Source organism: Ranitomeya variabilis, chromosome 6, assembly GCF_051348905.1.
Source record: "Ranitomeya variabilis isolate aRanVar5 chromosome 6, aRanVar5.hap1, whole genome shotgun sequence".
NCBI lineage: Eukaryota > Metazoa > Chordata > Amphibia > Anura > Dendrobatidae > Ranitomeya > Ranitomeya variabilis.
In genome coordinates, this window is record NC_135237.1 from 543,304,377 (window position 1) to 543,323,092 (window position 18,716).

General features: G+C 45.0%; 1 protein-coding gene across 8 annotated transcripts in view; it reads right to left on the bottom strand.

Annotated features, from left to right (window-relative positions):
* The window catches only part of LOC143783036 (uncharacterized), a 251,852-nt gene that overhangs the window by 160,427 nt on the left and 72,709 nt on the right, over positions 1–18,716 (bottom strand). For 6 of the 8 annotated variants that reach the window (XM_077271204.1, XM_077271205.1, XM_077271201.1 and 3 more), the window contains one exon: positions 11,338–11,405. The exons of the other annotated variants lie outside the window; for them this stretch is intronic. In XM_077271204.1, the coding sequence (XP_077127319.1) occupies positions 11,338–11,405 (68 nt within the window). The remainder of the gene's footprint in view (positions 1–11,337; positions 11,406–18,716) is intronic. 8 annotated transcript variants of the gene reach the window in all.

Consider the following 18,716-nt stretch of genomic DNA (forward strand, 5'->3'; position numbering starts at 1 on the left):
AGGTGTGAAAAGCTCATAGAGACTTATCCAAAGAGACTTGTAGCTGTAATTTCCACAAAAGGAGGCTCTACAAAGTACAGACTCCAGGGGGGTTGAATAGTTATGCACACTGAAGTTTTCAGTTATTTTGTCCTATTTGTTGTTTGCTTGACACTAAACAGAAAACAAAATGTTCACAGTTGTAGGTATGTTCTTTACACGAACCGATGCAAGACCTCAAAAAAAAACAACCCAGTGAGATTCTAGGTTTTGAGGTAGCAAAACACAAAAGTGCCAGTGGGATGTGGGGGTTGGTGAATACTTTCGCAAGCCACTGTAGATTTGTCAGGCAGTTGCGGACAGTCTATTGTTCTTTGCCTTCAGACACTGCAAGGGAGAGGCTGACCCAGGTCCAGTTCTGAGTCTTCACCACTGCTCCCAGTGTCTGTTATTGTCTGACATCACGTCAACAGTGCTGCAGCTAATCACTAAGCGGTTGCAGCGCTTTCAATGTGACATCAGCACTGTCAACAATAACTGACATCGAGAGCAGTGTTGAAGACAGCGGTGGACCTGGGGAGGATGAGTAAAGTGCAGTATGTTTTTTTTTTTTTTTAAATAAACTGCAGCCTGGGGACATGGGTTTTCCATTTTTTTATGGATAGGTCATGAATATCTGATCAGTGAGGTCCGATACGTGCACCCCCCCACTAACCAGTTGATTGTAGCATCGACAACGACCAGATGTATAAGTAGTCGTAACCAGACAGCTCTACTCACTCCTGGGTACCGGAGAGTTGAGCTGCAGCACCTGAGAACTGCCTCTACATTGTGTACAGAGCTGGGGTGGTCTGGTTCTGTGCTCTATGTTTTCGCATACAAACACTAATGCAAAAATGCTGACGTGTGAATGAGGCCTTAGGTTAAGTTCCCACAAAGAAGTTTTTGAGGTTTCAAATTTTTGCTGCCAAAAAAATGCAGTTCCAGCAAAGTGGATGGGATTTATAGAACTCTCATGCCGATTGTGCTTCATTTTTTTGTTACGCAGTGTAAAGTGACCTGTAGTAAATTTTTGAAATCTACAAGATGTCAATTTCTCTTGCGGGTACACTGAGTTTTATGTACGGATTTTCTCCATAGAATTGCACTGGATGCGGAAAATCCGAGGGTAAAAAACACATTCATAAACACAATGAAAAAAAAGCAAGTAATAGGGTTACATTCCCACAATGAGTATTCCAGTGATGAATCACTTAGTTTACTGGGTGCAGCAGTTATGATACAATCACACTTTTCTCTGCTGCAGATCTTGTAAAGCTCTGGGTACTGAGTCCTGTATAACCTCGCCCCCACCACTGATTGGCTGCTTTCTGTGTACACTGTGCAATCAGTGGTGGGGGGCGGGCTACGGACTAGGACTCAAGACACCTAGTCCTGCAGTGATAATCTGCTGCTAATAAAACACTGATTGCATTGAAATAACAGCACATAGGCCAGTAAGTGACACATGACTGGATTCATGGTCTCACCATGCAGCTCTCAGATTCCATAGTAAAAAAAAAAACCTGCTGACATATTCCCTTTAAACAACGTGCAGATAAGAAATGTTCGAATTCCATCTATTCGTTTGGTCCTATATTATGCTGCGGACTTTCGCATGCAAAAATCAATTTTGTGAATATAACCATGGACGGAGCCAATTTTACATTTATATATTTGTGCATTTTGCAGTAACAGCGTTGTGAGTGATATTTCATGAAATCATTCAAACGCTGCAGAGAGGATCTGCGACGTAAGTGGACCGTCGAAAAGGAATTACAATCCACAGCATGTTAGTTCATGCTGCCGATGCCATCGCAGATGTCTGCCTTCTGCCTAGCAAAAGGTGAAATGTGCGGCAAATTCTGCAGTTCTTCAGGGGCAAATATTACTGCGGATTTTCCTTCTCCGGATAGTCCTCAAACATTCGATATCTATTGCTGGATCCTGACAAGACCCAATAACAGTATAACATATATGTAGAGCCGGACAGTCCCTCAATGTCTTCTACTGCAGGAAAAGATGGAACCATTTAAAGTCGCACTTTCCTCTACTTCCCAGGAAATGTCTTATTCCCCCACTAACAAAATAACAACTGGATGAACCAACATTCATGTTCCCAGGGAAAAAGCAGAAGAAAAGGCGATTTATTCCTGAAGCAACCACTTCAGGCATAGTTCTAATTTCTGAAATCGCTCTGAAAAAAAAAAGCCCATTAAGCGCTGTAGTACTGTAGTTTGCAGCCATTGCAGATGTGAAATAGATTGAATACAATGTTCTGTCCTTACAGGACCCAACCAATGTGTCTCATAATATATTTCATTGATAAGTGGAGTTTACAGTTTTGCCATGTCACTAATATAGAAAATGCAAGAAACTGCTGGTTGGATGGCATCAAAACACTGCACTGCGTCTTCACTGTCTCCAGCATCAATCACGCCAACCTGCACATTGGGAAGACGTGTGCTGCCATCTGCTGCTGTGATTGGAAATTTACAGCTATGTACAAACTGCACAATTTCTCTTGAACACTGACCCAATTTTGTAAAAAAAAAAGATGTTCTAATCAGCGCCAAATCTTTAGTGTACTCATTTCAGCTTCATCGCTCCATATTTATCAAATGCCGCACCTTAAAGATTCATTTTGTGCTAATTACACAAGTGCCAGTTTTTAAAAGGGTTATCCAGGACTACATTAAATTTTTACAGGCAGGTAACTACGATCTCTGCCAGCAGAAAGTGGTCACAGACCGCTACTTCTGACGATTCTGGGGCTTCCTCTGACGTCACGTTGACAGAGAAGTGGCTTCTCTTCCGCTCTCCCTGTTGATGAGGCGAGACTGCTGATGTCATGCTGATTGACAACCAAGTCCCGGCTGCATAACTGCAGGAAGCCAGCTGTCAATCAGCATGACATCAACAATCACACCTCATCGATGGAACAGCCAGGAAATAGAAGAGCTGCTCTGTTAACATGGAGCAGATGAACCATCGGTGACCGCTCTCAGGAAGCACCAGATAGAACAGGCATGCACCTGCCTGTTATATTTTTACTGTTAGCCACAAAAAAAACTAATGAGGTCACTAAAGTTTTAAGCAAATTGCAACTTTTTATGTACGTTAATTGGTAGACTTCGATCAAAGCAGATGTGTCACACGTGAATGTAGAATTTTTCGCAAATTGTGTTTTTTAATGTGTGAGGAGGAAGAACAGGCTGCGGGTACCTGTGTAATGCCGCATCCGGAACTGTCAGGGCTGCGTCCAGTGTTGCCGGGGAGAAAGTTTGGGGAGCCGGACAGCAACTATGACCTGTTGAGAGGGGGCATGGTGAGCAGAGAGGAGAGAGAGCAGGAAGCTTGGGAAAAGGCAGAAGTTTCCCGCCGGCAGAGAGAGGAAGCAGGGGTGATCCGCGCTCTGCAGAATGAGATGGTGCGGAACGGAGATGCGGGAGAGATTAAGTGAGGGCCCCCGAAAGTCAGAGAGAGCATGGGGCGTCGGGCACTCAGCGAGGCAGCGTGTGGTCGTTGTGTAGGGAGAAGAGCCAAGTTAACGGTCTCTCCTGCGTGTCTGGGCCGGAACCGTTGAGGCTGTCACCAGTGTTGCAGGGGGAAGAGATTGCTGACCAGAGCAGTTCAGGGCACCTGACTGATGGAGGCGGGTCCGACATAAATAGCAGTTTGAGCAGGAAGACATGACATTTGGTGGGGACCGAGCTTGTGAGTAGTAAGATGGTTAACTCCTTCTTCACAGACCCACGCCCGCTAGCTGTGCCTATATCCACAGCTAGCCAGACTGCCGACGCGTCCTACCCTCAGCCCAGAGAGACTTCTTCACCAGGAAGTGACCAGGATAGAGCACGTACCTTTGCTCCGCTCACCACTGCGGAGGCACTGCTTAGTCCCAACCTTGCGGTGCCTGCCAAGGACCAGCCCGTGCCTGTGGCTGTGTCCGCTGGACTGTGTGCTCCTACTGCGGCCTTGCTCACTTAACTTTCTGCTTCTTCTTCTGTGCCGCCGACCATCACCTCTGCCCCACCATGTGCACAGATCAGGAGATTGTGTGCTGGAGAACCCAGAATATTCGTCGTCGCAAGGAGAAAGTGCATCGCTCATCTGCGGGACCGGATCGGAGACATCTCGCGCCGCCTGAGGCGCCGCCGAGGGATCTTCCAGCCACCTTCCTCCAGTGCGCAGAGACGGATAAGTTAACCTGTTACATTCTATTTCATTTGACTTTTCCCCCGTCCTCCAATCACATCCTTTACCCCTCTGCTTGTACCATTACTGTTTGTATATATAAAGATCCTGTTGACCCTTGCTCTGCCTCCTGTGTGTCACGGCATCCTACGCACCTGCTAGCATAGACAGTCGCATGGAGAAGCGAGTGCCAGGTGCAGTATCGTGAGGCGTGCTTCCTTTCCTCATTGCCGGGCGTACAGCTGAGCACGCACCGGACAGAGACTCCTACGGCGCTTGCCACTTCGGCTTCACAGATTAATGGACTAGGGGCTCAACGGGCAAAACCAGTGACCGCTAGAAGCTGGATTGTGTGTTGGCAGAGTACGCCTGAAGACGCAGCGACGGCCGTTGCTGGTATTTCACCTTTCTTCAGACTGCACGCGACTAAGGAACAGTCAAGTCACGATAAGTGAAGTTTAATAACAAGACTGTTGTGTTATACGATGATCCTACTGTTAACTATCTGTTACCTCACTGCGATGAATTCATTGTTATAAATTAAACCGCACTATTGTTAAGCCTTGCTCTGCATTCCCTGCGTTACTGCATCCTTGTACCTGCTTACAAATGCATGTTACAAATGGTTGCTGTGTTGCTGTAGAAGACATCTACGAATCCCATGGACAGCAGGGATCATAAATAAAGATGTTCTTGATCATAAAAACACAGAATTGCCCTTGGAAGGGAAGATCACCAGATAGGAACTGATCTGTTTTTCACATGAGATAAGGGAAAATTCCCTAGAAAAGGAGATGCTACTCAGAATTGTCAGTGGTACAAGCGGACAGGAGACAGCACAGGCCCGTTGACTGGACACCATCAAGAATGACACGGAAATGAACATTAAGCAACTGGAAAAGGTTGTGAAAAATGGAGAAGAACTGCAAGAACTGGCCCACAGAGAATCCAATGGTCGCACCCGACTGGTTAGAATCAGAATCCCAAAATTGTTGCAAAATAAATGTATTTTTTCACACAATCTACGACCTGTCTGGAATATGCGACTACAAGTGCTTTCCACTAAATTAGAATATCAAAAAGTTCTTCAATACTAAAAGTGAAACTAATATATAGAGTCATTACACACAGAGTGATCTATTTAAAGTGTTTATTTCTGTTAATGTTGATGATTATGGGGTATTGTTAAGAGGAAGATGAGAGACACCAGACCCAACAATGCAGACGAGCTGAAGGCTGCTATTAAAGCAACCTGGGCTTCCATAACCCCTCAGCAGTGCCACAGGCTGATCGCCTCCATGACACGCCGCATCGATGCAGTAATAGCTGCAAAATGAGCCCCGACCAAGTATTGAATGCATTTACTGAACATACATTTCAGTACGCCAATATTTCGGATTTTAAAATAATTTTTCAAGCTGGTGTTATAAAGTATTCTAATTTACTGAGAAAATGACTTTTGGGTTTTCATTGGCTGTAAGCCATAATTATCAACATTAACAGAAATAAACACTTGAAATAGATCACTCTGTAATGACTCTATATAATATACAAGTTTCACTTTTTGTATTGAAGAACTGAAATAAATTAGCTTTTTGATGATATTCTAATTTAGTGAGAAGCACTTGTATTTTGAGACTTGTATATAGAAACTAGATGGAGGCCGGATGCTGTCGCATCGGGAGGGCAGTAATGTCACGATGGGGGCAGGCTTTGCAGCGTTGAGAATCTCTTCCCCCATGTGCTCACCCACCTATCCACTGTCTCTTTCCCCATGTGCTGACTTTTCCCATCTGTGCTCTCTTCTTTGACCTGTCTACCCCATGTGCTCTCCCCCTTGTCTGCTGTCTCTCTCCTTCCTGTGCTGTGTTCTCCCCTCAAAGACAATACTGACATTACAGCAGATCGCAGAGGATACATTTTGTGAGGCAAAATATTTTTTAAAAACAGTCAGTGAAATATTTTACCTCACAAAATGAATCCACTGTGATCCCCTGCTGTAATGTCAGTATTGTCTTTTGCTTCCTCCCCTGCCCAGGAGATGTTGTATGCTCCGTACACGGTCAGACACAGACAATTTTTAAAATGAACTTTCGTTCGTGGGAAAACCCCCTTAATGTGACCGGCTTCCTCTGCCTGTAGACACGTCGCACATCTTCCGCCGGGATCAGCGACGGCCTATACAGTGTGTGTGTGTGTGGTGCGTACGGCGTATACAGTGTGTGAGTGTGTGGTGAGACGGTGTTCCACTGGTGGTACCGTGCAAGAGGTTAGTACCACCAGCAGTTTCCATATTGAGACACCCATCATTTGGGTGTCCCAATATGGAGGTCGGTGAACTTCTGCGGCTTGGAATTCTGGGATCCGGACACATCTGGACGGAACAGGATGTGAAGACATTACAAGGTAAGTATATATTAAGATGTGCCTACAGGTTAACCACGTCTTTTCCTTTTCTCGTCATTATTATTATTTAGCGTAGACGGTAAAAACTAACGCAAAAATCTACGCCCAACTTATCAATGTTTTACTTCACTTATTATAACGATAAAATATCATAATTTGTAAAATAAATTTGGTGCAAACGCAATGATAAACGTCCTTCACAGAGTATTTCTTATAGAGAGCAATTACTGGACAAGGTCATCATTGTCGGAATAGAAGGAACAAGGTTAAGAGGAAGACCAGCAGCTCGATTGCTTGACACTAGCAAGACAACGGTGGAGAAGACCCTGGTGGACCTATCTAGACTTGCACAAGATCGATCTTCCTACAGATCGTTTATACATCAAGTTGCCATGGATGGAGATTGAGCTGAAGGCCGTTAAATAAATAAAAATGAAAGTAAAGTGGAGGCACAACTGGGAATACTCCGGCTGTGATGTGAGCGCCTCGACAGTCACTGTATGGCCCTCAGGCTGTTTAACATAAGCTGTTTCCTAGAAGAAGGTTGCCGGCCGCGCTGTTATGTCTGGAGAACATTTTGTATTCATTATTTTATTCCTGTGTCTCTGTTTCACGGCACAAGTTTTTTCAAGAAATGGAACAATTGTCATTCGTTCTTTCACCAATAAAATTTGACAACTACAACTGACATACCGTAATCAGTATTAGAATACAGCAATAATATGATTATAGGTCTGGGCCCCACTTAGACAATGGTTTTGCAATGTGTACAAAACTGCACGGCCAAATGGGCGCTGAATGTTAAGTGGGAAAAATTAGTAGAAAGTGAACAGGCAGTTCTAGAATTTGATGTGTTGGAAGCTAGAAAATTGGTAAATGTCATAAAAAATGTGACAAAAGCAAAATTGTGATGTCTAAAAGACTAGTTCAGAGCAGCTATGATAGAAAGGTGTCACAGCACACAGAGTATCGCAGCTATGATAGAAAGATGTTGCAGCATGCAGAGCATCACACTTATGATAGAAAGAGTCATAAAACGCAGACCATCGCACTTATGATAGAAATGTGTCACAGCACTCAGAGCATTTTAGCTATGATAGAAATATGCCAGAGCAGGCAGAGCATCACAGCTATGACAGACATGTGTTAGAACGTGCACACCATCACAGCTAAGATAGAAATGTCTCACAACATGCGGAGCATTGCAGCTATTATAGAGGTGTGCCACAGCATTCAGAGCATCGTAGTTATGAAAGAAAAGTTTTACAGCATGCAGAGCACCGTAGCTATTATGGAGGGGTGTCACAGCACACAGAGCATGGCAGCTATGATAGAAAAGTCTCACAGCATGCAGAGCATCACAGCTATTATAGAAAGGTTTCACTGCACGCAGAATATCGCAGCTATGATAGAAAGGTGTCACAGCACACAGAGTATCGCAGCTATGATAGATGTTGCTGCAGGCAGAGCATCACACTTATGATAGAAAGTGTCATAAAACGCAGACCATCGCACTTATGATAGAAATGTGTCACAGCACTCAGAGCATCGCAGCTATGATAGATATGTATAACAGCATGCAGAGCACTGCAGCTATGATAGAAAGATCTCACAGCACGCAGAGCATTTAGCTATGATAGAAATATGCCAGAGCAGGCAGAGCATCACAGCTATGTGTTAGAACGTGCACACCATCACAGCTAAGATAGAAATGTCTCACAACATGCGGAGCATTGCAGCTATTACAGAGGTGTGTCACAGCATGCAGAGCATCATAGTTATGATAGAAAAGTTTCACAGCATGCAGAGCATCGTAGCTATTATGGAGGGGTGTCACAGCACACAGAACATCGCAGCTATGATAGAAAAGTCTCACATCATGCAGAGCATCACAGCTATTTATAGAAAGGTGTTACTGCACGCAAATATCGCAGCTATGATAGAAAAGTGTCAGCACACAGAGTATCGCAGCTAATATAGAAAGGTGTCACAGCACACAGAGTATCGCAGCTATTATAGAAAGGTGTCACAGCACACAGAGTATCGCAGCTAAGATAGAAAGGTGTCACAGCACAGAGTATCGCAGCTATGATAGAAAGGTGTCACAGCACAGAGTATCGCAGCTATGATAGAAAGGTATCACAGCACACAGAGTATCGCAGCTATGATAGAAAGGTATCACAGCACACAGAGTATCACAGCTATGATAGAAAGGTGTCACAGCACACAGAGTATCGCAGCTATGATAGAAAAGTGTCACAGCACACAGAGTATCGCAGCTATGATAGAAAGGTATCACAGCACACAGAGTATCACAGCTATGATAGAAAGGTATCACAGCACACAGAGTATCGCAGCTATGATAGAAAAGTGTCACAGCACACAGAGTATCACAGCTATGATAGAAAGGTATCACAGCACACAGAGTATCACAGCTATGATAGAAAGGTATCACAGCACACAGAGTATCGCAGCTATGACAGAAAGGTGTCACAGCACACAGAGTATCGCAGCTATGATAGAAAGATGTTGCAGCATGCAGAGCATCACACTTATGATAGAAAGAGTCATAAAACGCAGACCATCGCACTTATGATAGAAATGTGTCACAGCACTCAGAGCATTTTAGCTATGATAGAAATATGCCAGAGCAGGCAGAGCATCACAGCTATGATAGACGTGTTAGAACGTGCACACCATCACAGCTAAGATAGAAATGTCTCACAACATGCGGAGCATTGCAGCTATTATAGAGGTGTGCCACAGCATGCAGAGCATCATAGCTAATATGGAGGGGTGCCACAGTACACAGAGCATGGCAGCTATGATAGAAAAGTCTCATAGCATGCAGAGCATCGCAGCTATTTATAGAAAGGCGTAATAGCACACAGAGCATGGCAGCTCAATGTGTTTGGGGCTTGTGTGGTCACTAGGGTTGAGCGAAACGGGTCGTTCATTTTCATAAGTCGCCGACTTTTGGCAAAGTCGGCGTCTCATGAAACCCGATCCGATCCCAGTGTGGGTCGGCCACGTGGAACGCGAACTTGGCGCCAAAGTCGCGTTTCGAATGACGCCTTCCCCGCCATTTTTTTGAGCCAATTAATTGTGGGCAGCGTGATGACATAGGTTCCGGCTCCTGCGGCATCATAGTGCTATGTTACGTTTTCGGACGTAGTAATTTCCGGAGTCAAAAAAATAACATATGCCTTGCAAGGAGGGGAGGGAGAGAGAGAGAGAGAGAGAGAGAGAGAGAGAGAGAGAGCGAGAGCGAGAGCGAGAGCGAGAGCGAGAGAGAGAGAGAGAATAAAAAAAAATATTTCATTGACATACATTGGGTTTCGTGTTCCGGGTCCGGAACCCGACTTTACAGTAGAATCGGCCGATTCCATACGATCCGACATCCGAGAAGGTCGGGTTTCACAAAACCCACCTCGATCCTAAAAAAGCTAAGGTCGCTCAACCCTAGTGGTCACATAAATATCTGGCCCCAGTTGGAGGAGCCTACAATAGACATGTGAGCATCAGATTTGGACCATGGAGCACTGGAAGAAGGTGTTCTGGATCAATCATGTTTTCTTTTACATTATGGATAAAATGTGTGTCATGTACTTGGGGAAGAGATGGCACCAGGATGCACTGTGAGAAGACAAGCCGTAGGAGGCAGTGTGACGGGGCAATGCCCTGTTGCTGGGAAATTCTGGCAGCTCCACCATCAGATTAAAAACGTTGTGTGCACATACACCAGAACCGCTTCAGGGAATGCTTGAAGAAACTAAAAACTCCTCCAAAATATCTGCACTGAAGAGCTGTGTGGACACGACATCTGACAAGTTTTTTAAGTAGAAGCTCTCCAACTATTGAGGGTTTTTTTTCCTGAAGTGTCTTTTGAGTTATATTTTTGGTTGTTTCCTGAGCATTTTTTCTGACTTTTTTTTTCAGCTAGTGAGTTTTTGAAGGTTTTCCCATGGTTTTCATGACTTGTTTTGATCTGTCATTTTCCAGTGTTTTTTTCCACTCCACTAAACAATGAAAAAACCCGTCGGTCTTTTTAAAGCAATCCTTCCCATTGATTTGTGTTGTAAGGCTGGCGACACACTTGCGCCTGCAATGCGAGAAACTCGTGCGAGTCTCTCGCCTCAATACCCGACACTGCCGCCGGATTGGAGTGTGTGGCTACATGTATTTCTATGCAGCTGAACGCTCCGGTCCTGACCGCCGACGGCAGTGTCGGGTATTGAGGTGAGAGACTAGTGCGAGTTTCTGGCATTGCAGTTGCAAGCGTGACCCCGGCCTAAAGTAGAGATTGTTATTCCGAACTGAAAACACCAGAATAAACCGATCACTTCTTTTAAACGCTTGTTGTTTTTAGAAACTGGAATTGGTTAAAAGACATTGAAAAAGCCTGAACATGTGCACAGTGTGTTGTATTTACATAAAATTGCTTATGTTCACTTTTTAAAATGTTTTTAATAGCGGGAATCTGCCTGAATAAGCCGTGAACTAATGTACTACAAAACCAGTCGTTCTAAGAGGGCCCAAAAGGTCCTTATTCGCAATATGACAAGAATAGTGCTATTTCTGATGTGTGACGATTAGAGGTCCAGTTGTTTTTCTTTATTTCGTAGCCATATACAATTAATGATAAGCCGTAATTACACATCCTGCATATATTAGTAGTAAAATGAGATGGTAAGAGATAGCAATGAGTGCACTCACCTCAGCACGTTCGGCCTGGCGTGAGACACTCAGCCCAGACAGTAAAGCTTTGCACAAATCTTCTTTAGCTGTAAATACGAAACACACGTGAGTACGGCTCCCCTCTAACACATAACTGCCGATGGATATGACAGTTGATCAGGTTTTTTTGGCGTCTGGATGTGACTTTCTCCCTAGATATTTGTCTCCATAGACACCGTAACGCCTGATGCTGTTTTCTTTTTTCTTGTGTTGACAAGGTCTTAATTATAGAGCGGAGTTACCGGCATCTGTCTCACACACAGTACTGGAAATACAACCCCACACGCTACTCACCTAGAAGCCATTCACCGGTGACAGACATTTTTCTCTTATTTGCTTCTCTATTGTTGAGGGCTCATTCAGTTTAACCTGTGCACCTTCTCACCTTCTTTCTCTCTCTCTTTCCCCAGTATCATGTTTAAAGTTGACAAGCATTCCTTATAGGAAAAGTTATATTTTATCTACAGTATATTTTATAGTTTTGTTTTTTTTTTCAAAAGTAATTTAGGCTCCAAGTTTCAAATTATCATTGGGCTCGTTTACAAGAGCCGAAATGCGTTGTTTGTTTCCTATGAAGAGGTGATCATTTTATTAATACTTTGAATCTATGGCCTTTTTTTTGCTATGGAGCATGCCCACAAAAAGATAGTCTATCTTGATTCAATTAGGCAGTAACCGCATGTAAAAAGAAATTTTGATAGAATTAGATAGGTACACTTATTAGGTCAGAAAATTCAAAAGGGGTGTTACATATATATTTAGTATGGGCACTAAAATTCCTGTACCCTTTCTCTTGGTCTCTACCTATGGCTTTAAAGGGTTACTCCCAAAATATTAAATAGTAACCAGCCTGCCTCAGGGCGGTGATTGACAGTCCTGCAGTGAGGGTTGAGGTAAAGCTGTCCTTGTAAAGTATCAAATCCTTGTGTAAAAGTGCAGGAGATGGGCACACAGCTCCTCCTTGCGGCCGGAGGGATCTTGACTCCACAGCAGAACATTGACGTGACTCAGGACTTCTTAAAAACATTTCAATTTTATTTATAACTTCTTCCAATATGGAGGAACAATATTAGTAACATCATGGCCTCTCCTACACACCCTATCCAATGAGGACCACTCCATTTGCTTCACGGATTTCTATGGCAGACACACAACACCACTTCTTGCTGGCTGGTCTCTGCCCACCTTCTCTGGTCGCTGCTGCCCAATTCTGCTTTCTGCCCCAAATACAGGCTTTGTCGCTTCCTCAGGTCCAGGTAAATCAGGCGCCTCCTTGGCCAATCAGCTACCAACTTTAGGACAGTACCCACTTTTTGGTGAACAAAATCACTTCTCTGGGGTATTTTCTAAAGATCTGTAGCTTCGTCCCTCCTCACTCCAACTTCGTCCCTCCTCCGAAGAGTAAGGCAGGGTTTCGTAAAACCGCATGGGGAAGCAATACTCACTGTATCCTTCCTCTGTGTTGCTATAAACTACACAGTGCCCCATCTCACAACGTCAGACAATGCATCTCAGCCTCTCATACGATACATTTGACTCAGGGGCGGACATACCGCATGTGCAGCCACTGCACCCGCATCGGGGCCCAGAGGTGGAGGGGGGCCCCTGCAGAGCGGATAATACTTAGGGCAATATAGCCTGTTTCTCCAGCTGTGAGATTCCGAGGGTGCCCTGGCCAGATTATCCTCATGTGTGGCGGGCAGGGAGCGACCCCTACAGGAGAAAATGGCAGTGGAGCGGAGATGCAGAGATCCTTCCTGTGCTTCCTGTCTAACAATGCAGCGCAGCTGGATGATGTCAGCATTTAGTGTGCGCCTGTGTCAGATAGAAAGTCGCTGTCAACGAAGATGCTGCGGCTGCAGGAAACGTGCGGAGAGGTGAGTGGTGCTGTGTGTGTATGTGTGAACATGCGGATAGGTGAGTGATGCTGTATGTGTGTGTGTGGCTGCAGGTAACGTGTGGAGAGGTGAATAGTGCTGTGTGTGTGTGCTGTGCGGAGAGGTGAGTGGTGGTGTGAGTGTGTGTAGGCAATGTTGGGGTTGGTGATGAAGGTGTGGGAGAAGGCAATAATGGAGGTGGGAGAACAATGATTGGGGTGGTGGGGAAGAACAATGATTGGGGTGGTGGGGAAGAACAATGAATAAGGTGGTGGGGAGAATAATAATTGGTATGGAGGAGAGGGCAATGATGTAAGTGATGGGGATAGTAATCACCAGAAAAAAATATATTCAGGGTATAAATTAGGTATAACCAAACAGGACTGAAAAAAAACCCTTTAAAATATAACTTTTAATATTCAGAGTAAAAATTACCCAAATTTATGGGTCAGGAGACAGTAACACCTTAATCTATACAATCTAATGAAAGGATAGAGACTAAAACGGTGGGGGGGGGCGTGATCTGATCCCTTACTCACCCTACCTCACAGCGGAGGTTGGCACCCTAAGTTCGACATGGCGCCCCCACTCGTCGACGGCTCTCCCTTATGACCCTATAGGATCTTAACAAAATGAAACTTCCACCACACCAAAACCTTATATAAAGTGCAATAGTGCTTTAAAAGGTGCAATAAAAGCTGTAGAAATCTTTTTTGTGGATAAGTTTCCACAAGAGAAGGGAGTATGATTTTGTTTCCCTTCTATTAATCTTATATATATGAAGGTGCAAGGTGTCTACAATACAAGATAAATCAAAGCATCTGCAATATATGGCAACAGTAGTCCTGCCTATAGTCACAGAACATGCCTGACACCTATGATATTATTACATACCTGAGTTATATACACAAGATATGAAAAAAATGTATATACGTGTAGGCAGAGATATACAAAGTCACAATGCTATGTCAGATATATCAGCATAATGACAACCCCCTGCCACACACTAGCACCTCAGAAGATCAGATCACGCCCCCCCCCACCGTTTTAGTCTCTATCCTTTCATTAGATTGTATAGATTAAGGTGTTACTGTCTCCTGACCCATAAATTTGGGTAATTTTTACTCTGAATATTAAAAGTTATATTTTAAAGGGTTTTTTTTCAGTCCTGTTTGGTTATAAGTGATGGGGATAGCAATGATGAGGTGATGGTGGAGGGAAATGATGGGGGTGGTGGAGAGTGCAATGATGGAGGTGGGGGAGAAGGTACTGATGGAGGTGGTGGAAAGTGCAATGATGGAGGTGATGGGGGAGGGCAATGATGGAGGTGATGGGGGAGTGCAATGGTGGAGGGCAATGATGGGGGTGCTGGAGAGGGCAATGAAGGGGTGGTGGGGATAACAATGATTGGGGAGGTGGAGAGGGCAATGATAGAGGTGGTGGGGGAGAACAATGACTGGGGTGGTGGACAGGGAAATGATGGAGGTGATGGGGGAGTGCCATTGTGGAGGGCAATGATGGGGTGGTGGAGAGGGCAATGATGGGGGTGCTGGACAGGGCAATGATGGCGTTGGTGGGGGAGAGCATTGGTGGAGGGCAAAGATGGGGGTGGTGGAGAGGGCAATGAAGAGGGTGCAGGAGAGGACAATGATGGGGGTGGTAAGGGAGATCAATGATTGGGGTGGTGGAAAGTGCAATGATGGAGGTGATGGGGGAGGGCAATGATGAAGGTGATGGGGGAGTGCAATGGTGGAGGGCGATGATGGGGGTGCTGGAGAGGGCAATGAAGGGGTGGTGGGGATAACAATGATTGGGGAGGTGGAGAGGGCAATGATAGAGGTGGTGGGGGAGAACAATGACTGGGGTGGTGGACAGGGAAATGATGGAGGTGATGGGGGAGTGCCATTGTGGAGGGCAATGATGGGGTGGTGGAGAGGGCAATGATGGGGGTGCTGGACAGGGCAATGATGGCATTGGTGGGGGAGAGCATTGGTGGAGGGCAAAGATGGGGGTGGTGGAGAGGGCAATGAAGGGGGTGCAGGAGAGGACAATGATGGGGGTGGTGTTGTGAATTCTGTTTGTGGGCTCCCTCTGGTGGCTACTGGTGGTACTGGTTGACTTCTGTCTTCTATTTCCAGTGCACCTGTTCCCATCAGGAAATGGGAGTTTCCTATATAGTCTGGCTTCTCACGCATTTACTTGCCGGCTATCAATGTTACCAGAGCTCCTCTGTTTCTTGCTACCTGCTCCAAGTCTGCTGATTCAGATAAGTTGGATCATCTGTACCTTTTGTCCAGCGTGCATTTATATTAATCTTGCTGCTGGAAGCTCTAGTGAACTGAAATGACCACTCCGGTGTCATGAGTTGATGCCGGAGTTTAAAGTTATTTCAGGATGGTATTTTGTAGGGTTTTGAGTTGACCGCGAAGTCCACTTTTGTATTTTCTGCTATCTAGTTAGTGGGCCTCTCTTTGCTGAACCTGTATTCATACTGCGTATGTGTTTTCTTCTTAACTAACCGTCATTATATGTTGGGGGCTACTATCACTTTGGGGTTTTCTCTGGAGGCAAGCCAGGTCTGTGTTTCCTCTATCAGGGGTAGCTAGATCTCCGGCTGGTGCGAGACGTCTAGGGATAAAACGCAGGTACGTTCCCCGGCCACTGGTAGTTGTGTGTGTGGTTCAGCATCGCGGTCAGCTTAGATTCCATCATCCTAGAGCTAGTCCTGTTTTTGCCTATGTCCCTGCCATTGGGAATCATGACAGTATAGCCGGCCTGTGTTAAGTATTGGTTGAAGAAGGAGAGAAAAGAAGTCTGACACCTTTTTTTTTTTTTTTTTTTTATTCTGAAGTCTGTCTAGCCATAATTGCAGTCTGCTTCCTTCCCCTCCTCTTAATCCCTGAATGGCTCAGATCTCAGCTGCTGAGAAATGGATATCCAGAGTTTAGCTTCAAATCTGAATAATCTTGCTTCTAAGGTTCAAAATATACAAGATTTTGTCATACATGCTCCTATGTCTGAACCTAAAATTCCTATACCAGAGTTTTTTTCTGGAGATAGATCTCGTTTTTTGAATTTTAAGCACAATTGTAAATTGTATCTTTCTCTGAGATCTTACTCCGCTGGAGACCCCGCTCAGCAGGTTAAGATTGTCATTTCCTTGCTGCGGGGTGACCCCCAGAATTGGGCATTTGCATTGGCGCCAGGGGACCCTGCGCTGCTCAATGTGGATGCGTTTTTTCTGGCGCTGGGGTTGCTCTATGAGGAACCTAATTTGGAGATTCAGGCTGAAAAGGCCTTGCTAGCCCTCTCTCAAGGGCATGATGAAGCTGAGGTATATTGTCAAAAATTTCGAAAATGGTCTGTGCTTACTCAGTGGAATGAGTGCGCCCTGGCGGCGAATTTCAGAGAGGGTCTCTCTGACGCCGTTAAAGATGTCATGGTGGGGTTTCCTACGCCCACAGGTCTGAATGAGTCCATGACAATGGCTATTCAGATTGACCGGCGTTTACGGGAGCGCAAACCTGTGCACCATTTGGCGGTGTCTTCTGAGCAGGCACCGGAGAATATGCAATGTGATAGAATTCTGTCCAGAAGTGAACGGCAGAATTATAGGCGTAAAAATGGGTTGTGCTTCTATTGTGGCGATTCTGCTCATGTTATATCAGCATGCTCTAAACGCACAAAAAGGGTTGATAAGTCTTTTGCAGTTAGCACCTTGCAGTCTAAGTTTCTTTTGTCTGTGACTTTGATTTGTTCGTTATCATCTATTACCGTGAATGCTTATGTGGACTCTGGCGCCGCCCTGAGTCTTATGGATTGGTCCTTTGCCAGGCGCTGTGGGTTTAGTCTAGAGTCTCTGGAAGTCCCTATTCCTTTGAAGGGTATTGACTCCACACCATTGGCTAGGAATAAACCTCAATACTGGACACAAGTGACTATGTGTATGACTCCAGACCATCAGGAGGTGATTCGATTCCTTGTGTTGCATAATTTGCATGATGTCTTAGTGCTTGGATTGCCATGGTTACAAACTCACAACCCAGTGCTTGACTGGAAAACAATGTCTGTATTAAGCTGGGGATGTCAGGGGGTTCATGGGGGAGCACCTTTGGTTTCCATTGCTTCATCTACTCCCTCTGAGGTTCCGGCATTTTTGTCTGACTATTGTGATGTTTTTGAGGAGCCTAAACTTAGTTCGCTCCCTCATCACAGGGATTGCGATTGTGCTATAGATTTGATTCCTGGCAGCAAATTTCCTAAAGGACGTTTGTTCAATCTGTCTGTGCCAGAGCATGCTGCTATGCGAGAGTATATTAAGGAGTCCTTGGAAAAGGGACATATCCGTCCATCCTCATCCCCTTTAGGAGCAGGTTTTTTTTTCGTGGGTAAAAAAGATGGTTCCCTGAGGCCTTGTATTGATTATCGGCTGTTGAATAAGATTACAGTCAAATATCAGTATCCTTTGCCACTGTTGACTGATTTGTTTGCTCGTATTAAGGGGGCAAGGTGGTTCTCTAAGATTGACCTTCGGGGTGCGTATAATTTGGTGCGGATTAAGCAGGGAGATGAGTGGAAAACTGCATTTAATACGCCCGAGGGCCATTTTGAGTATCTGGTAATGCCTTTTGGTCTTTCTAATGCCCCTTCAGTCTTTCAGTCCTTTATGCACAATATTTTCCGTGAATATCTGGATAAATTTATGATTGTGTATTTGGATGATATTTTGATTTTTTCCGATGACTGGGAGTCGCATGTTCAACAGGTCAGGAAGGTTTTTCAGGTTTTGCGGGCCAATTCTTTGTTTGTAAAGGGTTCAAAGTGTATTTTTGGGGTTCAGAAGATCTCTTTTTTGGGGTACATTTTTTCCCCTTCTTCTATTGAGATGGATCCTGTCAAGGTTCGGGCTATTTGTGATTGGACGCAACCGACTTCCCTTAAGAGCCTTCAGAAATTCTTGGGCTTTGCTAATTTCTATCGTCGATTTATAACTGGTTTTTCAAGTGTTGTTAAGCCTCTAACGGATTTGACTAAGAAGGGTGCTGATGTTTCCAATTGGTCCTCGGCGGCTGTGGAGGCCTTTCGGGAGCTTAAGCATCGCTTTTCTTCTGCTCCTGTGTTGCGCCAGCCTGATGTTTCACTTCCTTTTCAGGTCGAAGTTGATGCTTCAGAGATCGGAGCAGGGGCGGTTTTGTCGCAGAGAAGTTCCGATTGTTCGGTGATGAGACCATGTGCGTTCTTTTCTCGAAAATTTTCGCCCGCCGAGCGAAATTATGATGTTGGTAATCGGGAACTCCTGGCTATGAAGTGGGCCTTTGAGGAGTGGCGTCATTGGCTTGAGGGTGCTAAGCGTCAGGTGGTGGTCTTGACTGATCACAAGAATCTGATTTACCTTGAGTCAGCCAGGCGTCTGAATCCTAGACAGGCGCGCTGGTCGTTGTTTTTCTCCCGGTTTAATTTTGTGGTCTCATATCTACCAGG